A 23,162-nucleotide genomic window follows, 5' to 3' on the forward strand; every position below is an offset into this window, starting at 1 on the left:
CAAAAACAATAAGCTTTTTATCTATTGGATTCCAGGCAGCTCTATGTGCCAGGAGCCACAACTACAGTCCTTATTAAGTTTATGCCTTTCTGAACTTCCTTGTAGTATCCTCGAACCTATCAGGCTTAATTCAGAGGACTACACTCTTAATCTGTTTTCCCTGAACTATTTTATTCTCCTGAAATGATTACTGGGAACTATATTAATTTTTCATAGGTTTTAATAAAGTGATACAACGGTTCTATCCTTGATTTGATCCTTGATGCCAGGCTGAGTAGATCTTTGTTGTTCAAAGATTTTCTCAATTTACCTTTTACAAATTGGGAATGAGAAAAAATTGCCTCTTTCAATCCTGCAGGTTTCCTGAATTTCTGGACTCTTTCTATTCTCTTTCTTTCTTGCTTGCAAACTGCCTATTTGTTTTCTGGTCTTCTTTCTTTCTTATAGTACCTTGTTAAATGCAGCTATCAACTGCCATTACATACTAATAATCTGTTTATTATTATTTTCTCCAAAAACTATAATTTTATTAGTTATGTTATCTGTCTTCCAGTTCACCTCAAGGAATAAATTTGCCAAATGTTTCATCATTGCATAACATTAATTGCCAGCCTTTTAGCCTCTGATAACAGTTAATTTGCCACCCAAGACCTAGCTTCTAAGCTGATGTCACATATTTTAGTCTTTTTTATTGTAGCAAGAATACTTTCCCTGCTTCTAGGATGGGCTAGGATATTCTGTAGAAACAATCAGCACCCAAGTTTTAGTGACTTAAAAAATAAAGGTTTATTTCTCTTTCATGCTGTGTCCATCATAGATTAACAGGGAAGTTCTGCTAATCATAAATACTCAGGGTGCCAGGCTGTTGGAGCAGCCACCATCTCAACTTTGTGGGTCATTGCTGTGCTAGACGGAAAAGAGAGAACTCTGTAAGGTTCCTCTCTGGCAGTTATCTATCCCATGCTAGGAAGTGACACCCATCATTTCCACTTATTACTCATTAGTCACCTATTCCACAAAAAGTGAGGAATCCCATTATGTGCAGGAGAAAGGAGATTCAGAGCTATTTGACCAAGAGCACTAATAATTACTGTAGCAAGTAAAGACTTGAGGAAAGAATCCTTCTTACTCCTCTCCTCAGAAGGACCCAAGTCATTTTTTTAAAGAGTATACAATTGTTAAGGTTTCATTTTCATTTAGAGATTTTATTATATTCTCTTTTGTAGATAATGGTATTAATGTAGAGAATTTGATTTCAAGATCAACCAGTTCAGAAGTTAAATGTATTTTTCTCATGTCTGAGAAAAATTTATATAATTTCAAAAATTATATGTAGTAATTATCATAGGGTAAAATTTTACATATCATTATATAGACAAATAATTTAATTTAATATTATTTTTGGAATCTTATTGTGTAATTACTTCTTTTCCTTAATAGTTTTATGTTAGTAGGAGAGCCTTTTGCTGCTAAGACACAAGTTCTGCATGTGCTGGCCGATACTCTAACTCTTATGAATGAGCGTGGCTATGGAGAGGAAGAAAAGGTCATTTATAGGACTGTAAACCCCAAATCCATTACTATGGGCCAACTTTTTGGACAGTTTGACCCAGTATCTCATGAGGTAATCTATAATATAAACATTCTCAACTGTATTGACAGCATGCATTAAACCAATAAATTTGAAATGCTTCCATATTATCACTTCGTAGTTTTATAGAGGAAGCTTTCCAACTCTTCCTTTTTTCCTCCTCAGTGGACTGATGGTATTGTGGCTAACACTTTTAGAGAATTTGCCTTATCAGAAACACCTGATCGAAAATGGGTTGTATTTGATGGTCCCATTGACACTTTGTGGATAGAGAGCATGAACACGGTACTGGATGATAATAAAAAGGTAAAATTATCATGATTAAAAACTAAACAGATACTCAATGTGAATATAACTAACACTACTGAACTGTAAACTTAAAAGTGTTAACTTGGTAAATTTAATGTTATATGTTTTTTACCACAATTTAAAAAAGCAAAGCAAAGCTTTGCTTAAGGAATGTTATAAGTTCAACAACTGATTGCCTAGGATTGTATATTTGAAATAAAGGATGCAGCAAGTTGCATAACTTTATTAAAATTACTATGTTAGCAGGAAGGCATAGTAACATAATAGGTGATAATCATTTGTGAAGTAACTCCAGACCTATGGTTTCTTCAGAACTTTAAATTAATATTTTAGGAAAAAAAGAAAAAAAACACGCATTCCTTTTTGAAAACATTGAATGCTTCAGTGCTTAAATGTGGTATATTACCTTAGAAGCTGTGAGATATATAAAAGAACGAGAAAATGGAAGACTTCTAGTATTTATTTTAATTGAGAGATAACATACATAGAATATAAGATGTGCACTAACTTTAAGTTTAGATTCTATGACTTTTTTACATAAGTGTACCCTAATATAACTATCACCTAGGTAAAGATGTGTAAAATTTCTTGTATCCTACAAGGTTCGCTCATGTCCTTTACCAGGGCAATCACTACTCTGACTTCTGTGATAAATTAGTTTTGATGGTTCTTGAACTGCATGTAAATGGAGTTAAACTCTTTAGTGTTTTCCTTCTTTTGGTCAGTATAGTATCTGTGATATTCACGTTGCTATAGTTTCATTTTATTTATTCATTCATTTATCCATTCTTTTTATGTCTGTGTTAGTATTCTACTGTATGGATAGACCACAATTTAGTATTTTAGAATTATGTAGTGTTTTAGGAGAGAAGGTCCCAGGTATATAAGTGGATGGCTGCAGTGGAGTAGGAGAAAAGTAAGTGAAGGCAAGGTGATCAAGGATCCAAGGTTTATGAGATGCTCCCCTGCATTTGCACTGGATCATGCCAGAATTATAGTAGAAGGGATTAAAGTAAGTACCAAAGGCTTTCTCGCTAGCAAGGGGGAATGATTTGGTGCTGGTGAGTGACAGCAGCAAGCAGGGGTTGTCAAAAAGCAAGGGCTGAATTGGAAGGTGGAGCAGAAGTATTTGGGAAATAGCACGAGGATGTGAGGAGAAAGCTGACTCTACTTCCTAAATTTGTAGGAAGTAGAAGAAGTTTGCTGGAATAATCTGTTAGAAAGTTAAAAGTATTCTGGACGAGCCCTGTGCAATAGAACTTTCCACAATGATGTAAATATCTGCACTGTCCAACAAGATAGCCACTAGTCACATGTAGCTTATTGAGTACTTACTCACATATTGAGCATTTGAAATGTGGCTTAGTGTAATTAAAGAACTGACTTTAAAATTTTTGAACTTTAATTACTTAAAATTAAATATAAATAGCCACATATGATTACTGGTTAACATATTGGACAGTCCAGGTCTAGACCATTTATTTATGTTACAGATAAGAAGCAGATCTAGAAATGTTAAATGCCATGTTGTTGACATATAACTAGATAGGGGCAAAACTGGAACTAGAGCTATAATGGTAGAAGCAGAGAAGAAACACTGAAAAATAAACAAATAGGAAGAATTTAAAAGACTTAGTAATGAAATTAACTTGGAATATCAACAATTAATTATAATTATTAAAATTATTAACAGTTAGTGATAATTCTAAAGTTAGAAGCCAAAGATATTAAGAAGACAGAATGGCTTTCATAATAATGGACAAGAAAGGAGCTTGGCAGAAAGGGAGAAGTTGATAAGTTCAACTTTTACATATTCGATCAAAAAGGAATGTTTTCAATTAAAAGAGACCAAAGGGGCATAACAGACACAATGCATGGTCATTGATTGAATTTTGTTTCAGTAAATCAGTTGAAAAGACTTTTCTGGCACAACTGAGAAATTTGAATATTGGGTGAGTTGATGATATTAGATGATATTAAGGAATCATTGGTAATTTTGTTAGATGTGATCATAATATTGTGGTGATATAGAAAATACCTTAATTTTTAGATGAATATTGGCATATTTGAATGCAAAATGCAGTGATTTGCTCTTTAAAATAATTTTTTTAAAAGATGAAGTAGATATGGCAAAATGTTAACATTGATAAAATCTAGGAGATAGATATGAGTGTTCATATTATTCTTTCCTATCTTTTTTTATTAATAAAAAGGTCTGACAACTTTATAAAATCAGAAGTATTTCATATAATATTATTAATAACAAGAACTGAGATTTATATAGGATTTTACACTTTTTGCAGTATGTCATGTAGTTCTCCTCCTCCCCCCAACTCTATGGGAGAGAAATTATCCCTGTTTATAGATGAAGAGGCTGAGACACAGGGATGTTATTATTTGCTTACCTAGTAATTGACAGAGCTAGTCCTAGAATTATGATTTTCTGGCTTTCACTCTAATACTTATTACATCATATCACAGGATATACATTGTCTTATAAATAGAATACATTTTCATCTGAGAAGTTTGAAAATTTTTTACATAAACATTTGAAAAATAATTGTTTTTAGCTTTGCCTTATGAGTGGAGAAATCATTCAAATGTCTCTTCAAATGAGCCTCATCTTTGAAGCAATGGACCTTTCCCAGGCCTCAGTAAGTTCATAATTTAATATAGCAGTTGTTTGTTTGTTTGTTTATTCATTTATTTGATAAGTATGTTTTATTATGTCTCAGAAGATGAGTTAGGCACTAGGAATACTTAAACACAGTGTATGGTCATCTAGGGAGGATGAGAAGCCTGCTAATAAATGATCCCAATATAGAGCTACATGTAAGTGCTCTAAGAATATTGAGGGAGGGAGTGTCTCAGAGGGGGGTGGATAGAGGAAGACCATGGAAAACGTTTGAGTGTTTGAGGGGTAAGACTTCTCCAGGGAGACTGGTTGGGGCCAGGCATTCCAAATCATGACAAGATGTAAAGACCTGAAGCCATGACATGCCTGGGGAACTATAACTTCAAATAGTATGTGAGGCCCAAGAAAGACAGGAGCCAGATGGTGATGGGCCTTATAAGTCATGTAAAGTAGTAGTAACTGCCGGGTACTACTGGTATAAAAGCAACATTGGAAAAGAAAACGTGTTTTTTTCTCTAGCCCGCCACTGTAAGCCGCTGCGGCATGATTTATTTGGAACCCTCACAGTTAGGCTGGGAACCGATTGTGTCTTCATGGTTGAAGTCACTGAAGGGACCTTTACAGGAACCAGATCATCAGGCTCTTCTGAGAGGACTTTTTGACTGGTTAATATGGCCCACTTTAAAGTTTCGTAAGAAAGAATGCAAGGTAATACAATAATACTCTGACCCATTCAAGTTTCTTTGGGGGCTGGTGAAATAGGTGAAGGGATTAAGAAAACACACACCTAAAAACCCCATCAACACAGACAACAGTGTGGTGATTATTAGAGGGAAAGGGCAGTAGGGGAAGTAGAAGAGGGAGATTAAGCGGTGACAGAGACTCGACCTTGGGTGGTGAACACACAATACAACATACAGGTGATATACTATAGAATTGTACACTTGAAGCCTATGTAATTTTATTAACCAATGTCAGCCTAATAAATTCAATAAAAAGAAAAAAGAAGGGAGGGAGGGAGGGAGGGAGGGAGGGAGGGAGGGAGGGAGGGAGGGAGGGAGGGAGGGAGGGAGGAAAATAAATGTTGGCAGAGCTGTGCTTCCTCTGGAAGCTGTAAGGGAGAACCTTCCCTTACTCTTCCATCTTCTTTTGACTTTGGATATTCCTTGTCTTGTAGCTTTATAACTCTAAGTCTCTCCCTTTCTATTTACCTGGCTTTCTACTCTGCGTCCCTCCACTGTGTGACTCCCATTTCCCTCCTTATCTTCCTCCCTGGGTCTGGGCTAATTGTTTATCCCAAGTACTCTAGTAGCCTCCCCCCATCCTGGTACTTCCTCTGCCTTTTCAGTATCACCCTATATTATTTCTGTCTATTTAATTTCAATATCACTCCTTTTCTGATAATGTGTGTTTTATTTCCATATCTCCTAGCTTGGTATATAGGCATAGTATGTTTTTCATAAGTGTTTGTTGAATAAATAAATGAATGAATGGCTGTTAGAGACTTTATTTCCGCTATCCCTAAAACATTGTTTATTCTCTTACCGTAACTAGTTTTTATTTCTTAGAGAATTCAGAATATGTTATGTACAATTGTATAATATGCTAAACCAAAATATTTGAGAGATGTATTATCATGAATACAGTTTAAATTCTTTAAGTTTAAAAGTTACAAACACCTCATGAAAACCATGTATGTTTTTATCAGTTTTTAAAATATTTATCTTCTTTAATTTTTCAAATAAGATGAAAGAGAAGTATCATATTTTTTTCACTTTGCAGGAATTGATTCCTACAAGCGAAAGCAATGTGGTTGTATCTCTCACACGCCTCTTTGAAGTACTCCTCTGTGACGTGGTAGAAAATGATCCTACAAGCAAGCACATTCGTGTTTGGATTATGGTTGGTTTTACTCTTAATGTGGTTTGTAATTACAGAATAAAATATGCCTCTGACAAATGATACTTGTACTGAGAAAGACATTGCAAGATCTAGAGCTGTTTTTTGGTGAGCACTGAAAGAATAGCTGAAGACATTAAAGTTGCCCTGAGCTGGTATTCTGACTTAAAATATTTGAGAGATGTATTATCTGTCTATTTAATTTCAATATCACTCCTTTTCCGACATTGTGCATTTTGTTTTTAAAAACACTTTAAAGAAAGTAAAATATGTCAGAAGGAACTAAATCTACCCTGTTATTGATAAAATATCATAATTTTGTAAATAATGTGATTTAATATTAATCCAATATGGACTTTAGGTGAATTGATTTTAACCAGTGATGGTTAAACCAGTATGTAGACTGCAAGAAGCTGGCTACAAAAGACAAGGAGCAGGCGTACAGCCAGTCGGGTGGAGCATTGCTGGCAGAATCCATAGACCATGGGTAGGGAGGAGTCAGTCGTCCAGGTTGGCTAATGAATAGAAGTCAGAGCAGGCCAGAGAACATGACTCTGAGGGAGCCAAAGGAAAGAGCTGTTTTGCTCTCTTCCCTGGTGTATGTTGCTTTCCCATCTCCCACCTGACTCCTGAAAGTCTTGATCTCCTCTACTCAGCCTGCCTTCTCTTCTACTCTGGCAATAGCAGCTTCCTCCCATTGTTTCCCTTTCATCTTGTTGCCATAGAAAATTACCTCAGACATTTCACATTCCAGGGTTCCCTGTTAGCCATGATCTCTTTCTTTCCCCTACCCCTTTGTCTTTATTTTCCTCCACTTTTGAAGAAATTGAACAGACATGTTTGAAATATAATTTATTTGTATCCCCTTTTCTCCCTAAGTTTGGAACTGCCTTTCACAGAACTAATCTTTAATATTCTTCCATACATTATCAGTGTTACCTTTCTATAAAATAAAAGTATCCTAGGAATAGTTTGCCTATGTAAACTTCATATTATATATTTCCTGAAATTTTTCATTCTGCTGGTAAAACCTAAACTCCCAAAATTATTTTAATGGTTCAGAATCATTTTTAGACTAATACAGATCTATACCTGGTTGAAAATTTACTCTTAAAATATATTTTATAGATTTTTAAAACTAGATAAAGCATGTGCCTAGAGTAAAATATGAAAAGAAAAAGTAGGTTTTCCATCCCTACCAGTCCCCCAGCACTCTCAGGGCAACTACTATTACCAGTGCCTGCTAGAGGTATTTCATGCATGCTCTCATATGTATAAATTTTTACATATGAGAGCATGCTAGAGGTAGCCTGCTAGAGGTATTTCATGCATGCTCTCATATGTATAAATTTTTATACATGTTAGCATACCACACATACTTATTTGTATCTTTTCTCACAATATATCTTAGAGATCATTCCACATAAGTAGAGTTACCTTCTTTTTTAACAGCTGCATGTATTCCAGTGTATGTAGCATAACCCAATTACGCAGACCTCTTTTGAAGAACATTTGGGTTCCTTCTAATCTTTTTCTACCACAAACAGTGCTGCAGTGAATTTTCATGTACATACATTGTTTTAACAATTGGAAAAAAATTTCAGGATAAAGTCCTAAAAGAGAAAAAATTGCTAGATCATTTGGCATGGGCATTTTAAATTGAGATCACTATTGCCAGAGAAATGACACTTTATGTGATTTAGCTGTGTTCCAATAGACTTCATTTATAAATCTGGCCTTTTCCAAGTTAACCAGGCCTTAATATGTTGAATTGTAATTAATTTTTTACAAATCTCTTTTAAATAGTTTAAAATATTTTTAATTGAATTTATTGGAGTGACATTGGTTAATAAAATTATACAGGTTTCAGGCACCCAGTTCTACAATACATCATCTGTATATTGCATTGTATGTTTACCATCCCAAGTCACGTCTCCTTCCATCAAGTCACGTCTCCTTCCATCACCATTTATGCTCCCTTTCCCTTCTTCTACCTCCTCCACCCCTCTTCCCTCTGCAATCACCATACTGTTATTTTTTGTTTACTTTTTTTACCAACAGGCTTGCTTTATATTTTCTTTGATTTGGTCCATTGGAGGAAGTTGTGATACAAATGGTCGCATTTTTTTTGATGCTTTCCTACGATCAATCGTAATGGGAAAAAGTGAAAGCAACCCAGTGCCTGATTCTGTGGGTAAATGGGAATGCCACTTTGATGAAAAAGGCTTGGTCTACGATTACATGTATGAGGTATGATATAAAATGATTGTTATGATAAGCTACAAACCATAAAGTCTTGGGTCAGCAGGTAAAACTCCTAGGTTCCAATTTTAGAGTTATTTTGAATCTTGTGGTTAGAGTTTTAGTTCTTTCTCTTTAGTTTCTTCTCCTATAACATGGACAGACAGATAAACTTGCTTTAAGAATAGTCTATAATTTCAGATTTAAATTAAATATATTTTCTCCACTTTAAAAAGAATTTACAAAAAGATTATTTTAAACAGTAACCATTTGAATAATCATTTGATTCATGCAAATTTTGCTTAACAAGGTCATAAGATCTGGGTATAGCCTTAGTTACAATTTTACCTAAATCTCAAGGTTTATAGGTTAAGAAACACACCTAGAAAGACAAATGGCCAGAAGAGTCAGGAGTTTAACCCAGTGTTCCTGACTGCCAGTACAGAAATCTTTCCCCAAAACCATGCTAACACAGAATTTTAAGAATATGATCAGAAAGAGTCTCATCGTCATTAGTCATAGTGAGAAGTCAATAAAATGATTTCTAAAACTAAAAAAACAAACAAAAGGTAATAATGCAAGCATATTCTTTAAGAATTGGGGGTAAATACCAAAATATCCAGCGTAAAGAGCTAAAGGTAGTTGCTGCTGGAAAGGAGAAAATGATAGCGGGAAAGTGAGACTGCTGGTTTTCTTTCAATTACAGTTAACATTCAATATTATATTAGATTCAGGTGTACAGCATAGTGATTATATAACTTACAAAATGATCCCTCCAATAGGTCTTGCACCCACCTGACACCATACATAGTTATAACAATATTATTGACTATATTCCCTAAGCTGTATTTTACATCCCTGTGACTATTTTGTAACTACCAATTTGTAATTCTTAATTCCTTCACCCTTTTCACCCAGCTCCCTAACCTACTCCCATCTGGCAACCATCAGTTTGTTTTCTGTATCTCTGAGTTTGTTTCTGTTTTGCTTTTTAGAATTCACATATAAGTGAAATCATGTGGTATTTGTCTTTTTCACTCTGATTTATTAAATGAGCATAATATCCTCTAAGTCTATGTTTTTGCAAATGGCAAGATTTCATTCTTTTTTATGGCTGAGTAATATTTCATTGTATATATGTTCCACCCCTTCTTTATCCATTCATCTGTTGATGATACTGAGGTTGCCTCCATATCTTGGCTATTGTAAATAATGCTGCAATGAACATAGGGTTGCATGTGTGTTTTGGATTTAGTGTTTTAGATTTCTTTGAATAAATACCCAGAATGGGACTGCTGGGTCATATGGTAGTTCTATTTTTAATTTTTTTTAAATTTATCTTTATTGTTGAGAGTATTAAGGTGTCCAATTTTTCCCCCCCAATTGACCCCCTCCACTTTGCTCCTACCCCCTCCCCAGGCCTTGACCCCGTTATTAACTGTGTCCGTGAGTTATGCATATAACTTCTTTGGTTAATCTCTTCCCACCCTCCACTCCCCTTTCCTCTTTCCTCTGAAATATGATCGTCTGTTGCATGCATCAATGTCTCTGGATCTATTTAGTTCGTCAGATTCTTTCGTTCATTATCTTCTTCTTAAAAAAGACTCTTCAACTTTTCCTGTAGTGCTGGTCTGGTGGTGATGAACTCCTTTAGCTTTTTCTTATCTGTGAAGCTCTTTATTTGACCTTCAATTCTAAATGATAGCTTTGCTGGGTAGAGCAATCTTGGTTGTAGTTCCATGTTTTTCATCACTTTGAATATTTCTTGCCACTCCCTTCTGGCCTGCAAAGTTTCTGTTAAGAAATCAGATGACAGTCGTATGGGTGCTCCCTTATAGGTAACTAACTGCTTTTCTCTTGCTGCTTTTAAGATTCTCTCTTTGTCTTTAACCTTTGGCATTTTACTGATGATGTGTCTTGCTGTGGGCCTCTTTGGGTTCCTCTTGTTTGGGACCCTCTGTGCTTCCTGGACTTGTAAGTCTATTTCTTTCCCCAGGTAGGGGAAGTTTTCTGTAATTATTTTTTCAAATAGGTTTTCAATTCCTTGGCCTCTTTCTTCCCCTTCTGGCACCCCAAAAATACAAATGTTGGGCCTCTTGAAGTTGTCCCAGAGCCTCCTTATGCTATTTTCATATTTCTGGGTTCTTTTTCTTTTTGCTCTTCTGGTTGGGTGTTTTTTGTTTCCTTATGTTCCAAATTTCTGATTTGATTCTCAGCGTCCTCTACTCTACTATTGATTCCATGTAAATTGTTCTTCATTTCAATTTCTGTAGCCTTCATTTCAAATTGGTACTTTATTATGTTATTGATTTTCTCAGTTATTTCCCTAATAGTATGCTTAAACATCCTTATAAACAAAATTCTGAACTCTGTATCTGTTAGCTTGCTTGGATCTATTTCATTTAGTTCCTCTTCTAGAGATTTCTTCTGTTCTTTCCTTTGTGACATGTTTCTTTGCCTCCACATTTTGGCTGCTTCCAGGTGTTTGTTTCTATGTATTAGGTAGAGCTGCTACGTCTCCTGGAATTTGTAGAGTGGCTTTGTGTAGTCCTGTAGGGTCCAGTGGCTCAGCCTCCCCAGTCACCTGAGCTGGGCCTTCTAGGTGCTTCCCTGTGTGGGCTGTGTGCACTGTCCTGTTGTAGTTGAGCCTTGGTTGCTGTTGGCGTCCCTGAGAGGAATTGACCCTCAGGCCAATCGGCTTTGAGGACCAGCTGCAACTACAGCCAAAGAGCTGCTGTGCTGGAGACACCCCTATGGAGCAGGATTTACTTCAGTGGAGCTTTGGTGTTCATCAAGTGCGCCCCTTGAGTGTCACTCGTGGATGTGGTAGGGTTGTAATCCAGCGTGGTCAAGTCTGACCACCAGATGCACTGTCTCTGGGGCCTCTGGAGAGGTGCACAGTCAGCCTCTGCCAGTGCCTTACCCAGGGCCACCCAGCATGAGCTACACAGCAAACCATAGTTGGCTGCTACTTGTGTTGGGCTTGGCGTTGTCCAGGAGAGGCCAAGCTGTGAGCCAATGCAGGCTGCCACTAGTGCCAGGCCTGGGGCCGCTTATCAAGCCGTATGGGGCACAATGCTGCTTGTTTGAGAGATTTTAGGAAAGTCCTAAGCATGAGGCTCGAGAGGCCACTTTCATAGAAAAGCCCCTGAAAATGGCCTGGATGAGCTTGCAGGTGGGGAGGGGCGGGGCCTCCGGGAATCACGGGGCAGGGTCAAAGGTGTGAGTCAGGTGCTAGGATTCCAATATGGCACCTGCCTGCCGGCTGTGTGGGAGGCGGACTCGCCAAAGGAGCCATGGCCTCCGCCAGCTCTTCTGCCTGGGAGGAAGCTGCCTCTCGACTTCTCGCCCCGATTTCAGGCAGGTTAGTTCCTCCCCAAATGTCCCAGGTCCTTTCAAGCTGCTGCCCGGCGCTGGGCTCAGAGGGAGCACGTCCGAGTGAGTCCGCGCGCGGGCCCTTTAAGAGGAGCTGCTGGGGCTCCCGCAGCCTCCGAGACCCTCAGCAACAGTCCCCGCTGGTTTCACAGCCCGGAGTTGTGGGGACTTCTCTTTCTGGCCCTGGAGCCCTGGGCTAGGGGCCTGCTGTGGGGCTGGGACCCCTTGCTCCTGTGGGAAACCTCCACTGCTGAGATGTCCTCCTGGGTTTAAACCGTGGCACTGGGTGTGGACCCGAGGTTCCTCTCCAATTCAACCCCATCCGCCAGTGTCTCCACCCCTCCTACTGGTATCGGTGCTTCTTCAGTTCCCTGGTTGTAGGGCTTCTGTTCCGCCAGATTTCAGGAGGCTCTGAGTGATGGTGGTTCTGTATTTTAGTTGTAATTTTGATGTGGTTGTGGGAGGCGGCGGGTGCAGCGGTTACCTACACCGCCATCTCTCTATTTTTAATTTTTGAGAAATCTCCATACTGTTTTCCATTTCAGGCTCTCTGCCCATTTAAAAATTAGATTGTTTGTCTTTTTGGTGTTAAGTTGTATTAGTTCTTTATGTATTTTGGATATTAACCTCTTATTGGATGTATTATTGGTGAATATCTTCTCTCATTCAGTAAGTTGTCTATTTGTTCTTTTTTTTATGGTTTTCATTGCTGTGCAATAAGTTTTTAGTTTGATGTAGCCCCATTTGTTTTTTTTTTCTTTTGTTTCCCTTGCCTGAGGAGACAGATCAAAAATAAATTTAAAAATTTCTAAGAGCTATGTCAGAGTTTACTGCCTATGTTTTCATCTATCTGTTTTATGGTTTTAGGTCTTACATTTAAGTATTTAATCCATTTTGAATATGTCTTGTATACAGTGTAAGAAAGAGATCTAGTTACTTTTTTTTTTTGCATGTATCTGTTCAGTTTTCCCAACACTATTTATTGAAAAGACTGTCTTTATTCCATTGTGTATTTTTACCTTCTTTGTCATAGATCAATTGACCATATAGGCATGAGTTTATTTCTGGGTCTCTATTTTGTCCCATTGAGCTATGTGTCTGTTTTTATGCCCATATCATGCTGTTTTGATTACTATAGCCTTGTAGTATAGTTTGATATCAGGTAGTATAGTACCTTTAACTTTGTTCCTCTTTCTCAAGATTGTTTGGCTCTTAGGGGTCTTTTGTGGTTCCATATAAATTTTAGGATTATTTATTCTAGTTCTTTGAGAAATGCCATTGGTATTTTGGTAGGGTTTGCATTGAATCTATAGATAGCTTTGGGCAGTATGGACATTTTGACAATGTTAATTCTTCCTATCCATGAGCATGGTATATGCTTCCATTATTTGTATCTTCTTCAGTTTCTTTCTTCAATATCTTACAATTTTCAGAATACATGTTGTTTATATCCTTGGTTAAGTTTATTGCTAGGTATTTTATTTTTTTTGATGTAATTGTAAATGGGATTTTATTTTTAATTTCTTTTTATGGTAAGTTTGTTATTAGTGTATAGAAATGCAACAGATTTATGGATATTAATTTTGTATCCTGCTACTTTACTGAATTCATTTATCAGTTCTCTGTCGTGTTTTGGTAGACTCTTTAGGGTTCTCTCTATAGAGTATCATGCATGTACAAAAAAATGACAGTTTTACTTCTTCCTTTCTAATTTGAATGCCTTTTTAAAAAATTTATCTTTATTGTTGAAAGTATTACAGGTGTCCCATTTTTTCCCCCCCTTGAACCGCTCCACCTCTCTCCCACCCCCTCCCCAGGCCTTCACCCCATTATTGTCTGTGTCCATGGATTATGCATATATGCATATAACTACTTTGGTTAATCTTTTCCCACCCCCACCCTGCTTCCCTCTTCCCTCTGAGATACGACAGTCTGTTGCATGCTTCAGTGTCTCTGGGTCTATTTTGTTTTTCAGATTATTTTGCTCATTAGCTTCTTCTTAAAGAAGACCCTTAAACATTTCATGTAATACTGGTTTGGTGGTTCTCAAGGATGGTTGTTCTATAATTTAGTTTTAATTTTGATGTGGTAGTGGGAGGATGTGAGCATAACTGCTTTTTTTCTTACTTTGTAAAATTTTTTACTCTAAGATATGTGTATATATAACTTTGAAAAATATGAAAGCCGAAACCTAAAAAATTAAGACTATGAATTACTAAAGAAATATTTAGCCAACCTTGCAAAATTACTACCCTCCAGACACAATTTGCTAGAAATAGTTAAAGATTCTTAGATGCCAGCCATAGCACTGAAGCAGGGTCCGAGAACTCCTACTTTGCCAGGTGTTAACTCCTTTGTTGTTTGAAGGTGGGAGGCCATAGGATCTTGGGGGAAAGGCTAGAGAGAAAGATAATGGTGGAGGAGTTGGGGGTGGGTGGAGTGGGAAAACATGGATTAGGGAGATACTCAGGTGTTAGGACTGTAACTAGTTAGCCACTGGTTTAGAAGAATTTCAATATTGTAACAATCATATCAGCCATTTTGATATGTCCTTGCTGAATATCAGTCTGGATCAAAATGCCCAAGAGAATAATTTTAGAGAAACAAACATAGTGAATCCACATGATATTTTGTTTCTAGTTAGATTCTCGCTCCTTTATTTTAAAATATGAAAATATGAAATCAAACTTCAGTAAATTATAAATTGAGCTCCATCAGAATGCTTCTCAAATAAATACTTGATATATGTTAAAGGAAATCTTGAAGGCATTTTGGAAAGATTGGAGTGTTAAGAGGATGTAGAGGCAAAAATATCTGAAATCCTAGGTATGTTGACTTTGTGATGACTAAATTGCATCACATTCTTCAGATTATCATTGGAAAGGAAAATTAATCTAAAGAAAAATGTATTTCTTAAATTGGGTAGTGGATTCATGGATGTTTTTTAAGCTGCTTCATGACTTTAAAATATTATATACGCTGTTTTGAATAAGTCTATTATTTAATACTAAAAAGCAAAAAGACTATAAAGTTTTTGAAAGCAAATATGATAACTGTGTTTTAAAAAACCTTTCAGATAGCAAGTGCATGGTTATAATATTTTGAAACTTATGTTCTCTTGTAGTTGAAAAACCGAGGTCGCTGGCTCCATTGGAATGATTTAATTAAAAGTACTGATTTAGGAGATAAACGTGTCAAGATTCAAGATATCATAGTCCCTACAATGGACACAATTAGATATACATTTCTAATGAATTTGAGTATTACCTATGCAAAGTAAGAAATTCTTATACACTTTAAACATAACAGTGCCATTCTAATAGGATCATAGGATATTTGAAGTAAACTTTGAGATAATGCATTTTCAGATAACTGAGACCCTGGGGGACTAATTGATATGTCCCCCAGTGATATATCAATATATCACTATAGTGACAACTGTTACTGGTGGCAAACCTAGAATCCAGGTTTCCTATTGCCCACTTCAAAGCCTTTGCCATCATACTTCGTTGCCTCATAAGCCACCTTGTCTTTCTTTTATTTGCAACAGACTAAAAATCAATGTTATGGTTAAATAGGTATGCATTCTACTCAAAGGTTCACTGTACTCCTGAGGTCAGGCTAACCACCATCCACATTCTCCCATTACACTTAGCGGTTTTTCAACTATGTCCTATTCTAGTTCTTCATGACTTAAGATGAACATGCAAAACCCAGACTTAAATCAGGAGAGCACATCAAAAAAGAGTACATGAAACTGCTAAAACCCTAGCACCTACCATAGGCATATCATACCAGCTTCCTTAGTAAGATTCTTGTAGCTATTCTTCTTCTAAAACATGAGGCATAATTTATCATTAATGCTATGTGAACTAGAGAAGTTTATATAATATACATGAATGTCATAGTTTGTTATTTAAAAAGAACTTATTTCTGAATGAATTTTGTGACAGTTTTATCTTATTTAATAAACAAAAACAAAAAATATCTTATGAGGGAACATTATTTTATCCCTATTTTGTAGTTACATTTTTGCATTTGTTTATTTTTATTTTTTTATTGACTTGAGAGAGAGGAAGGAACAGAGAGACAGAGAGAGAAACACTGATTTGTTGTTTCACTTACTTATGTATTCATTGGTTGATTCTTGTGTGTGCCCTGACCAGGGATCAAACCATTGACCTTGGCATATCAGGACAACACTCTAACCAACTAAGCTATCCGGCCAGGGCCGTATTTTTGCATTTAGTGGCTAATATTTAAAACTTTCTTAGGGAAGGAAGGCACTTGCCAATTCTGCGAATTCTAGTATGGAGTTCCTTTGTACTATGAAACAGTTGTCAGAATAATGCTTTTAGGTGAGTAATGTAGACATAGGATTACAAAGGAAATCACATATTAAAATATATTTATTAAAATATTAAACATATTTGGACTATAGTAGTAATACATGTGTTTCTTTATGAACACATAAAATAATAAGATCTAGCAGTGAGTCTGATGACTGTCATAATTTTGAAGAAGTCATGGCATAAGTGATATTTTTGAGTTATCATGAATAATTATAATATTTTGTGTAGTGTCTGTGATTTCTACTGGTGACAAACACACAGGTACTATTAATATAATTGCTCTACTTTAATTAAGGATAGTGAAAGTAAAGATATAACTTTCTGTCATCCCAGTTCACAGATTCTCTGAATATTGTCTAAGAATCTCTTCAGATGGTCATGGACCCCAAGTTATGAACAGTATTTTATTTATTAAAATTATTTTAATAAACAGGTTCTCATACTGAGATTGGGACACATAGATGAATTTTAGGGGTTACTGTAGTTCTGAAATAACTATAGTTTTATGTTTATACTTCAATGATAATTTTAAAAATTAATACATATTAGCATAAGTTGGGTTACTTAAATGACCCCTTCTAACTAAATGCTGTTGCTTAGTTTTAGTGCCAGCCTTTGTGTTTGTGTTTGTTTTTATGTACTGTATAGTGCCAAGTTATCATGCAAAGTGACAGTATTTAATTTTTAATTCAGTATTTCTCAAACTTGTATTCCTTAGAGTTCTGTGAATATAAAACTCATAGGATTTTTTTCCTTTTCAAATTAGTTATGATCACTCAAGTATGAGAAGCCCTGCTTGATGTCCTACTGAATGGAGAATTCCTTAGAATTTGCTTTTAGACAAGTATTTTTAGTTAGTAACTCTGACTTGATTCTAAACTGCTTAACAGGTATACATAACTATTAGATTTAGAATTCTCTGTCATTTATTTCTCACACAGACTTTATGCTATTGAGATAACTGTGAAACAGCCTAAATCTATCTTACTGTCATCATGTCATTAGTCTGTTCCACATGGCACCCTCTTGCCTGTACTTCTAACTGAAAAATACAAAAACATCACTTTTCTGAGGAGACAAACTTTGCCTTTCATTTGTGAAAAGTTTAGCATGTTACTACTTGTTTTATGAGTGTTTTTTGCATATGGCAGTGTTACATCTGTTGAAATAATAGTGTGTTACTATTAAAGTCTCAGTAACAGGGAGCAAAAATGTGTGCCAGTTGTTACTTTACCAGCCTTTCATGATATAACAAAGATAGATTAAAATGTGTTTTTAGATGAAGATGATTTTTATTATTATTTACATTTCCAATAACTCCAGCTTCCCTTAGTAGGAATGTATTCTGACTTTTTTCCCTTTTGAGTGATATGTTCATTGTTTTCCTAAAGGCCACTGCTTTTTGTGGGTCCAACTGGTACAGGAAAATCGGTGTATGTGAAGGATAAGCTAATGAATCACTTGGAAAAGGAAAAGTACTTTCCTTTTTATGTTAATTTCTCTGCTCGGACCAGTGCCAACCAGGTTCAGGTTAGTCTAATGCCAGAAAAATGGGTTGATAATTATTAATTTTTTTGCCTTATTTGATTAGTGTTTAAAATTGTATATTAAATGAGAAGCTGTGCAAATCTTTTATGAATTTAAATTAAACTTCAAAACTTATTTTTTGCATTACAAGTAAGTTTTAAAAGTCAGGTTTTGAGGACAAACGGAGAGAACATATTTGCATTACTACTGGATTGTTGAGATTTGTCATCTTTTTTTAAGCGAAGATGAAGCAACTGATTTCTTAACTGGAGAAGGAAGTATAAGAAAAAGGAGGGGGCAGAGAGAGAGAGGAGAGACACCTTTCTAGACTTTCCTAGATGATCCTTAGGAGCATTTGCTGCTTATTGAAGCTCTGTCTGTGAAATATCTTTCAAACCATGGACTACTATAGACTTTCTGTGATAAGAATCTTGTAGCTGTGTGTCCTGCCCTTTACCCCCAAAAACACCAACGTGAAAGTATTGCATGAGGCCTTTTCTAACCATCATTTTTATCACCCATCCCTAAATTTATGTCTGTCCAATCTCTCTTGACCTATGCGACTCATTTTCATTGTTTTAAACCTGTAGAATTCCCTTATTCTCAAAATCTTACAAATTTAGGTTAGTGCTTTTAGATACTGAATAAGTTAAAGTTAATAGCTATGTTGGGGTATTTAATGAGGAAAATATTTTGTGTGTATATGCACATGTGTGTACAATATAAATATGTATGTATGTAACAATTCTTAGTACTCTAGGGTTTCAATGAATGCTCTTTGATGTTGAATATTAAGTTTGATATCACTCTAAAAGAAAATAAATATAAATACACACACACACACACACACACACACACACGGTGCTGCTTAACATTACCTCCTTACATAATTAGACTTAAATTTCTTTTTTCTGGTGTTAAGTATGGCTACTATACTTTCTTCTTTATATTTTAGAACATTATTATGTCTAGATTGGATAAAAGACGCAAAGGAGTTTTTGGACCACCTATGGGAAAGAAGTGTATAATTTTTATAGATGACATGAACATGCCTGCCTTGGAGAGATATGGAGCTCAACCTCCTATCGAATTATTACGACAGTTTTTTGACTGTGGGAATTGGTAACTATTTAATTGAAGTTTTAATTAAACATGCTGAAGTCATTATTTGTTCTCTTTTTCTATTTTAGTTCCTCAGAGCAAAATACATTTTTTCAAATTATTTATGAAAGAAATAGTTGCTTCGATTTTCCTATACAGAAAATTTTGGAAGACTTTTCTATACCTTTTATATACCATTTTTTCCCTCTGAATGTGTGAGTTAGATAAGGGATTAATAATCCAGTATTGGAAATGTATATATTCAACGATGTAGTAAATTCTTTCCTTTTCAGATAATTTATAGATTTATATCTTTCAAAGTACCATTCCCCCAGGGCTGAGAATTTATGAGTAGTCTTCAACCTAAGTAATTATAATCAGCACCCTGTGTTTCCACCGTTTTAATTTCTCTATATTTTCTGTGACTGTTTGGGACTACCGTATCTTTGAGATGGCTTGATTTTAACAACAATTTTGTAGATAACTGCACTCCGTCCACACCAATATACCATTATTCTTATCTCAAGGCAAGGGAAGACTAATATTGAAGCTAAGTCCTATTTTGGAAATATATTTTTGTTATTACTGCACACCCTTAAGATCCTGCCTTCAGGAAATAATCACTGTTAATAGTGTATTCCCCATTTTTCCAAGTTTTTTTTCTTTATAAATACATTTTTATGTTTTAAAAATAGACTCATATTACTCGTTTTGCAATTTATTTGCACTTAAATACTTATCTTGAACACCTATCCATGTTATTTGTCTCATTCATTTTATTGGCTTTTCGTACTATTCAGTTGTATGGATCTTGCCATAGTTTCCTTAGCCAGTTCCCTATTGATAGCTATTATGGTTGCTGCCAAAAACCAAATCATATTTTCATGCTTTCTAGTGTGCTCTTAGACTAGGGACTGGCTAGATAGATTTCTCCTACCATCTTCCCTTGTGTTTTTGCAAGAACTTCAATATTAAAGGACTTAATGGCCTATTGGAAATAAGAAACCTTTTCAACTGAGTGGTTCCAACTAAACTGAGCCATTTAGATACTCCTTTCTGCTTAAAACTCCTTTGGAGATTTGTTACTCCCCAATAGGTCTCTTTTTACATAACAAAAGTGTATAGTTACTATTTAGATGTTCTTAATGTTCTCTGAAGGTCTGAGATGAGAAAAAGAAATCAGGACTTTGCTGTAAATAGTATGACTATATAATTTATTGTTCAAACTGGGACATTTCTGAGAGTAAAAGGGAAGTTAGTAATTTTTCTAGGGCAAGCACAAACTGGAACTGTCCTAGGCCAAATAGACACATGGTCACCTTACCTGTGACTAGCTACAAACAAGATTGATCTCTCGTCCTGCTCTGTATTTGGAGTAAGAGGAAAGCAGAGTCAAACTGGAAAGAAGAGGAAGGGGAGAGAAAGGGAAGGGCAAGAGGGAGGAACATTCTAGATACCCAGAATCTGGGCAGCAGAATCAGTGTCACCGAAAGGAGAAATAGAGTGCTGCTTTAAAAAAGCACCCTGCTCCCCCCCCCCCAAAGCTGTAAAGCTCTTCCTTTTAGAGAAGTTAAAATCAGATTAAGTTTCTAGGGAGATCTACATTTCACTCCATCTTATTGGTTTTATAACTGATTGTTTTGAATTTTTGTGCTTTTAAGGTATGACCTTAAGGACACAAGTAAAATCACATTGGTTGACATACAGCTGATTGCAGCCATGGGCCCTCCAGGTGGTGGAAGAAATCCAGTCACTCCTCGTTTTATTCGACATTTCAACATCTGCACTATTAATGCTTTTAGTGATGAAACAATGGTTCGAATCTTCTCATCAATTGTAGCATTCTACCTTAGGACTCGTGAATTTCCTCCAGAGTACTTTGTAATAGGAAACCAAATAGTCAGTGGGACTATGGAGGTGAGCAAATAATGCAATGCAGAATATTTCAGTATATATATCTCATTGGGTTCTTACTTTTTAAAAAAAAACTAAAAACAACAGCATGTTTTCCCTTAGACATCTACTTTGGTCTTCAGTGTCAGAGAAGCTGTTACGAAAGCTTGAGAAGATCATCATAGGCTTTGAAATTAGAGAAACTAATTGGGTTTGAGTCTTGAGTACTATTTCCTAGCTACATGGACTTAAGCAAGTAATTTGACCTTCTAGAAACTCATTTTTTAAATCACTAAAATGGGAGATAACACCTATTTCACAAGGAAATCACCCAGAACCAGTATGTGCCACATTGTGGGTTTTCCCTAATTGTCAGGTTCCCATTCTGGTGTTCATAAATTTTCTCTTCTCTCTCTCCCCTCCCTTTCTTCATGTTTGTCTTAAAAAATAAAATAAACTTAAGCAGCTTATGAATATATTTTTAGCTAGATCACATAATTTAGAATTAGTGGTGGAAAAGAAAACTTATAAGAAAACACAAGGATGGGAACAGAAAACAAGACTGCCAGTATGGCCAAAGAGCAGCTCTTTACTCATTCAGCGTGTTATCTGCCTCCATTTAGAGGCCAGCACCAGCCTTGTTGCTAATGGTAAGAGGAAAAAAATGTATTTAAGGCAAATCAGTGATAATCTCGTTGAACTAAGCTTTGAGGAGCCTTGATAAAGTGAGGTTCACTTTGGGATCACTGCAACCAGAAGCAAAAAGCTCCCCCTGGAATCATTCCATCAGTTTCCAAGAGCATGTTATCTTTATAAAGCTCTTCTCTTCTTGTTCTGGTGGAAAATTTGTGCTGTTCAAATAGAGAAACTATGAGCCAAGAGATAGTACCTTGTAATTACTATACTTATTCTGATACAGAAAAGTGCTTCTATCTATAAAATTTGATATTTATATTTCAGACATCTCCTGAAAGAGGGGGGAGTTGGTCAGGCAGAATAGGGTACAGAAAGGATCCTTCTCTGCCCGCCATCTGTGAAGCACTGTAGACCTACCGAGCGTGAAGCTAGGGAAGGGAGGTGAATCATAGAGCACATAGAAACAAAAAATAATTTCATTCGTTTTTTGGGGGCTACATTATATAATATTTAATTTATCTTCCTTAAAGAAAATATTAAACTTTATTTGGTGAATTCAGCATATAACCAGTTAAGACAGAAGGAAGAAGGGGGACAGAGAAAATAAGAGAGAGAAGGGAAGGGAGAGTCAGTGGTAGTCAGTGGTAGTCAGTGAAGGAAACTGTTTTGTGCTCCTCTTCATTTGGAATGCCTCAGAGGGAGTCACCTGATTTCACATTCTACTAAAGTTTTTGTTAAGTACTTAATCCCGGGCCATTCACCTTTAAATGGGACAGTCATAATAACTGGGAAATAAAAGCATTGTTGCTTCTTGGGTTTGGATGGAATCAGATAATATTAAGTTCCCTCAAATTCATACCTGGTTGAGTGCTATAAACCAAAAAAAAAAAAAAGTATGCCATGCTAGGCTTAAGCACTATGCAATTTCCCAAGCCAATATAAATAACCTGATAGGATAAATAAAATATTTTATGTAACATACAATTTGTTATCTGGCTTTGCTGATTATAAGTGTTTTATTTTTGCTTTGTTTTTTTCATATTCAGGTATATAAACAATCCATGGAAAATCTTTTGCCTACTCCCACAAAATCTCATTACACTTTCAACTTGAGGGATTTTTCACGTGTTATCCTGGGGTGCTTACTCATTGAAAGAGAAGCTGTGCAGAGCAAGCACACCATGATCCGGCTGTTCGTGCATGAGGTTCTTCGAGTATTTTATGATCGCCTCATTAATGATGAAGATCGATACTGGCTGTTCAATTTAGTCAAAGTTGTTATAAAGGACCACTTTAAAGAATCATTTGATAGTATCTTTTCACATTTGAGGAAAGAGAATGCACCAGTGAGTATATTTAGTGATTAAAAACATAAAGTTAAAACAGTACAACAGTGCCCTGGCCAGTGCGTCGTCCCATGCACTGAAACATCCTGGTCAGGGCACATGCCCGAGTTGCAGGCTTGATCCCTGGAAGGGGGCATGCAGGAGGCAGCTGATTGATGTTTTGCTCTCACATCGATGTTTCTCTCTCTCTCTCTCTCCCTCTCCCCCTCTTTCTAAACATAATTTTTTTAAAAACAGTACAATAGCACGAATTGTTA

The 23,162-nt window shown here is 36.0% G+C and overlaps 1 protein-coding gene across 1 annotated transcript in view; it reads left to right on the forward strand.

Annotated features, from left to right (window-relative positions):
- The window catches only part of DNAH12 (dynein axonemal heavy chain 12), a 160,522-nt gene that overhangs the window by 68,934 nt on the left and 68,426 nt on the right, over positions 1-23,162 (forward strand). Inside the window, exons 33-43 of the mRNA XM_081160004.1 lie at positions 1,441-1,624; positions 1,757-1,897; positions 4,471-4,554; positions 5,055-5,243; positions 6,318-6,437; positions 8,496-8,684; positions 15,175-15,326; positions 17,794-17,932; positions 18,885-19,051; positions 20,692-20,947; positions 22,606-22,905. Coding sequence (XP_081016130.1) covers positions 1,441-1,624; positions 1,757-1,897; positions 4,471-4,554; positions 5,055-5,243; positions 6,318-6,437; positions 8,496-8,684; positions 15,175-15,326; positions 17,794-17,932; positions 18,885-19,051; positions 20,692-20,947; positions 22,606-22,905 — 1,921 coding nt within the window. The remainder of the gene's footprint in view (positions 1-1,440; positions 1,625-1,756; positions 1,898-4,470; positions 4,555-5,054; positions 5,244-6,317; positions 6,438-8,495; positions 8,685-15,174; positions 15,327-17,793; positions 17,933-18,884; positions 19,052-20,691; positions 20,948-22,605; positions 22,906-23,162) is intronic.

Source organism: Miniopterus schreibersii (assembly GCF_964146895.1).
Source record: "Miniopterus schreibersii genome assembly, chromosome: 15".
Lineage (NCBI taxonomy): Eukaryota > Metazoa > Chordata > Mammalia > Chiroptera > Miniopteridae > Miniopterus > Miniopterus schreibersii.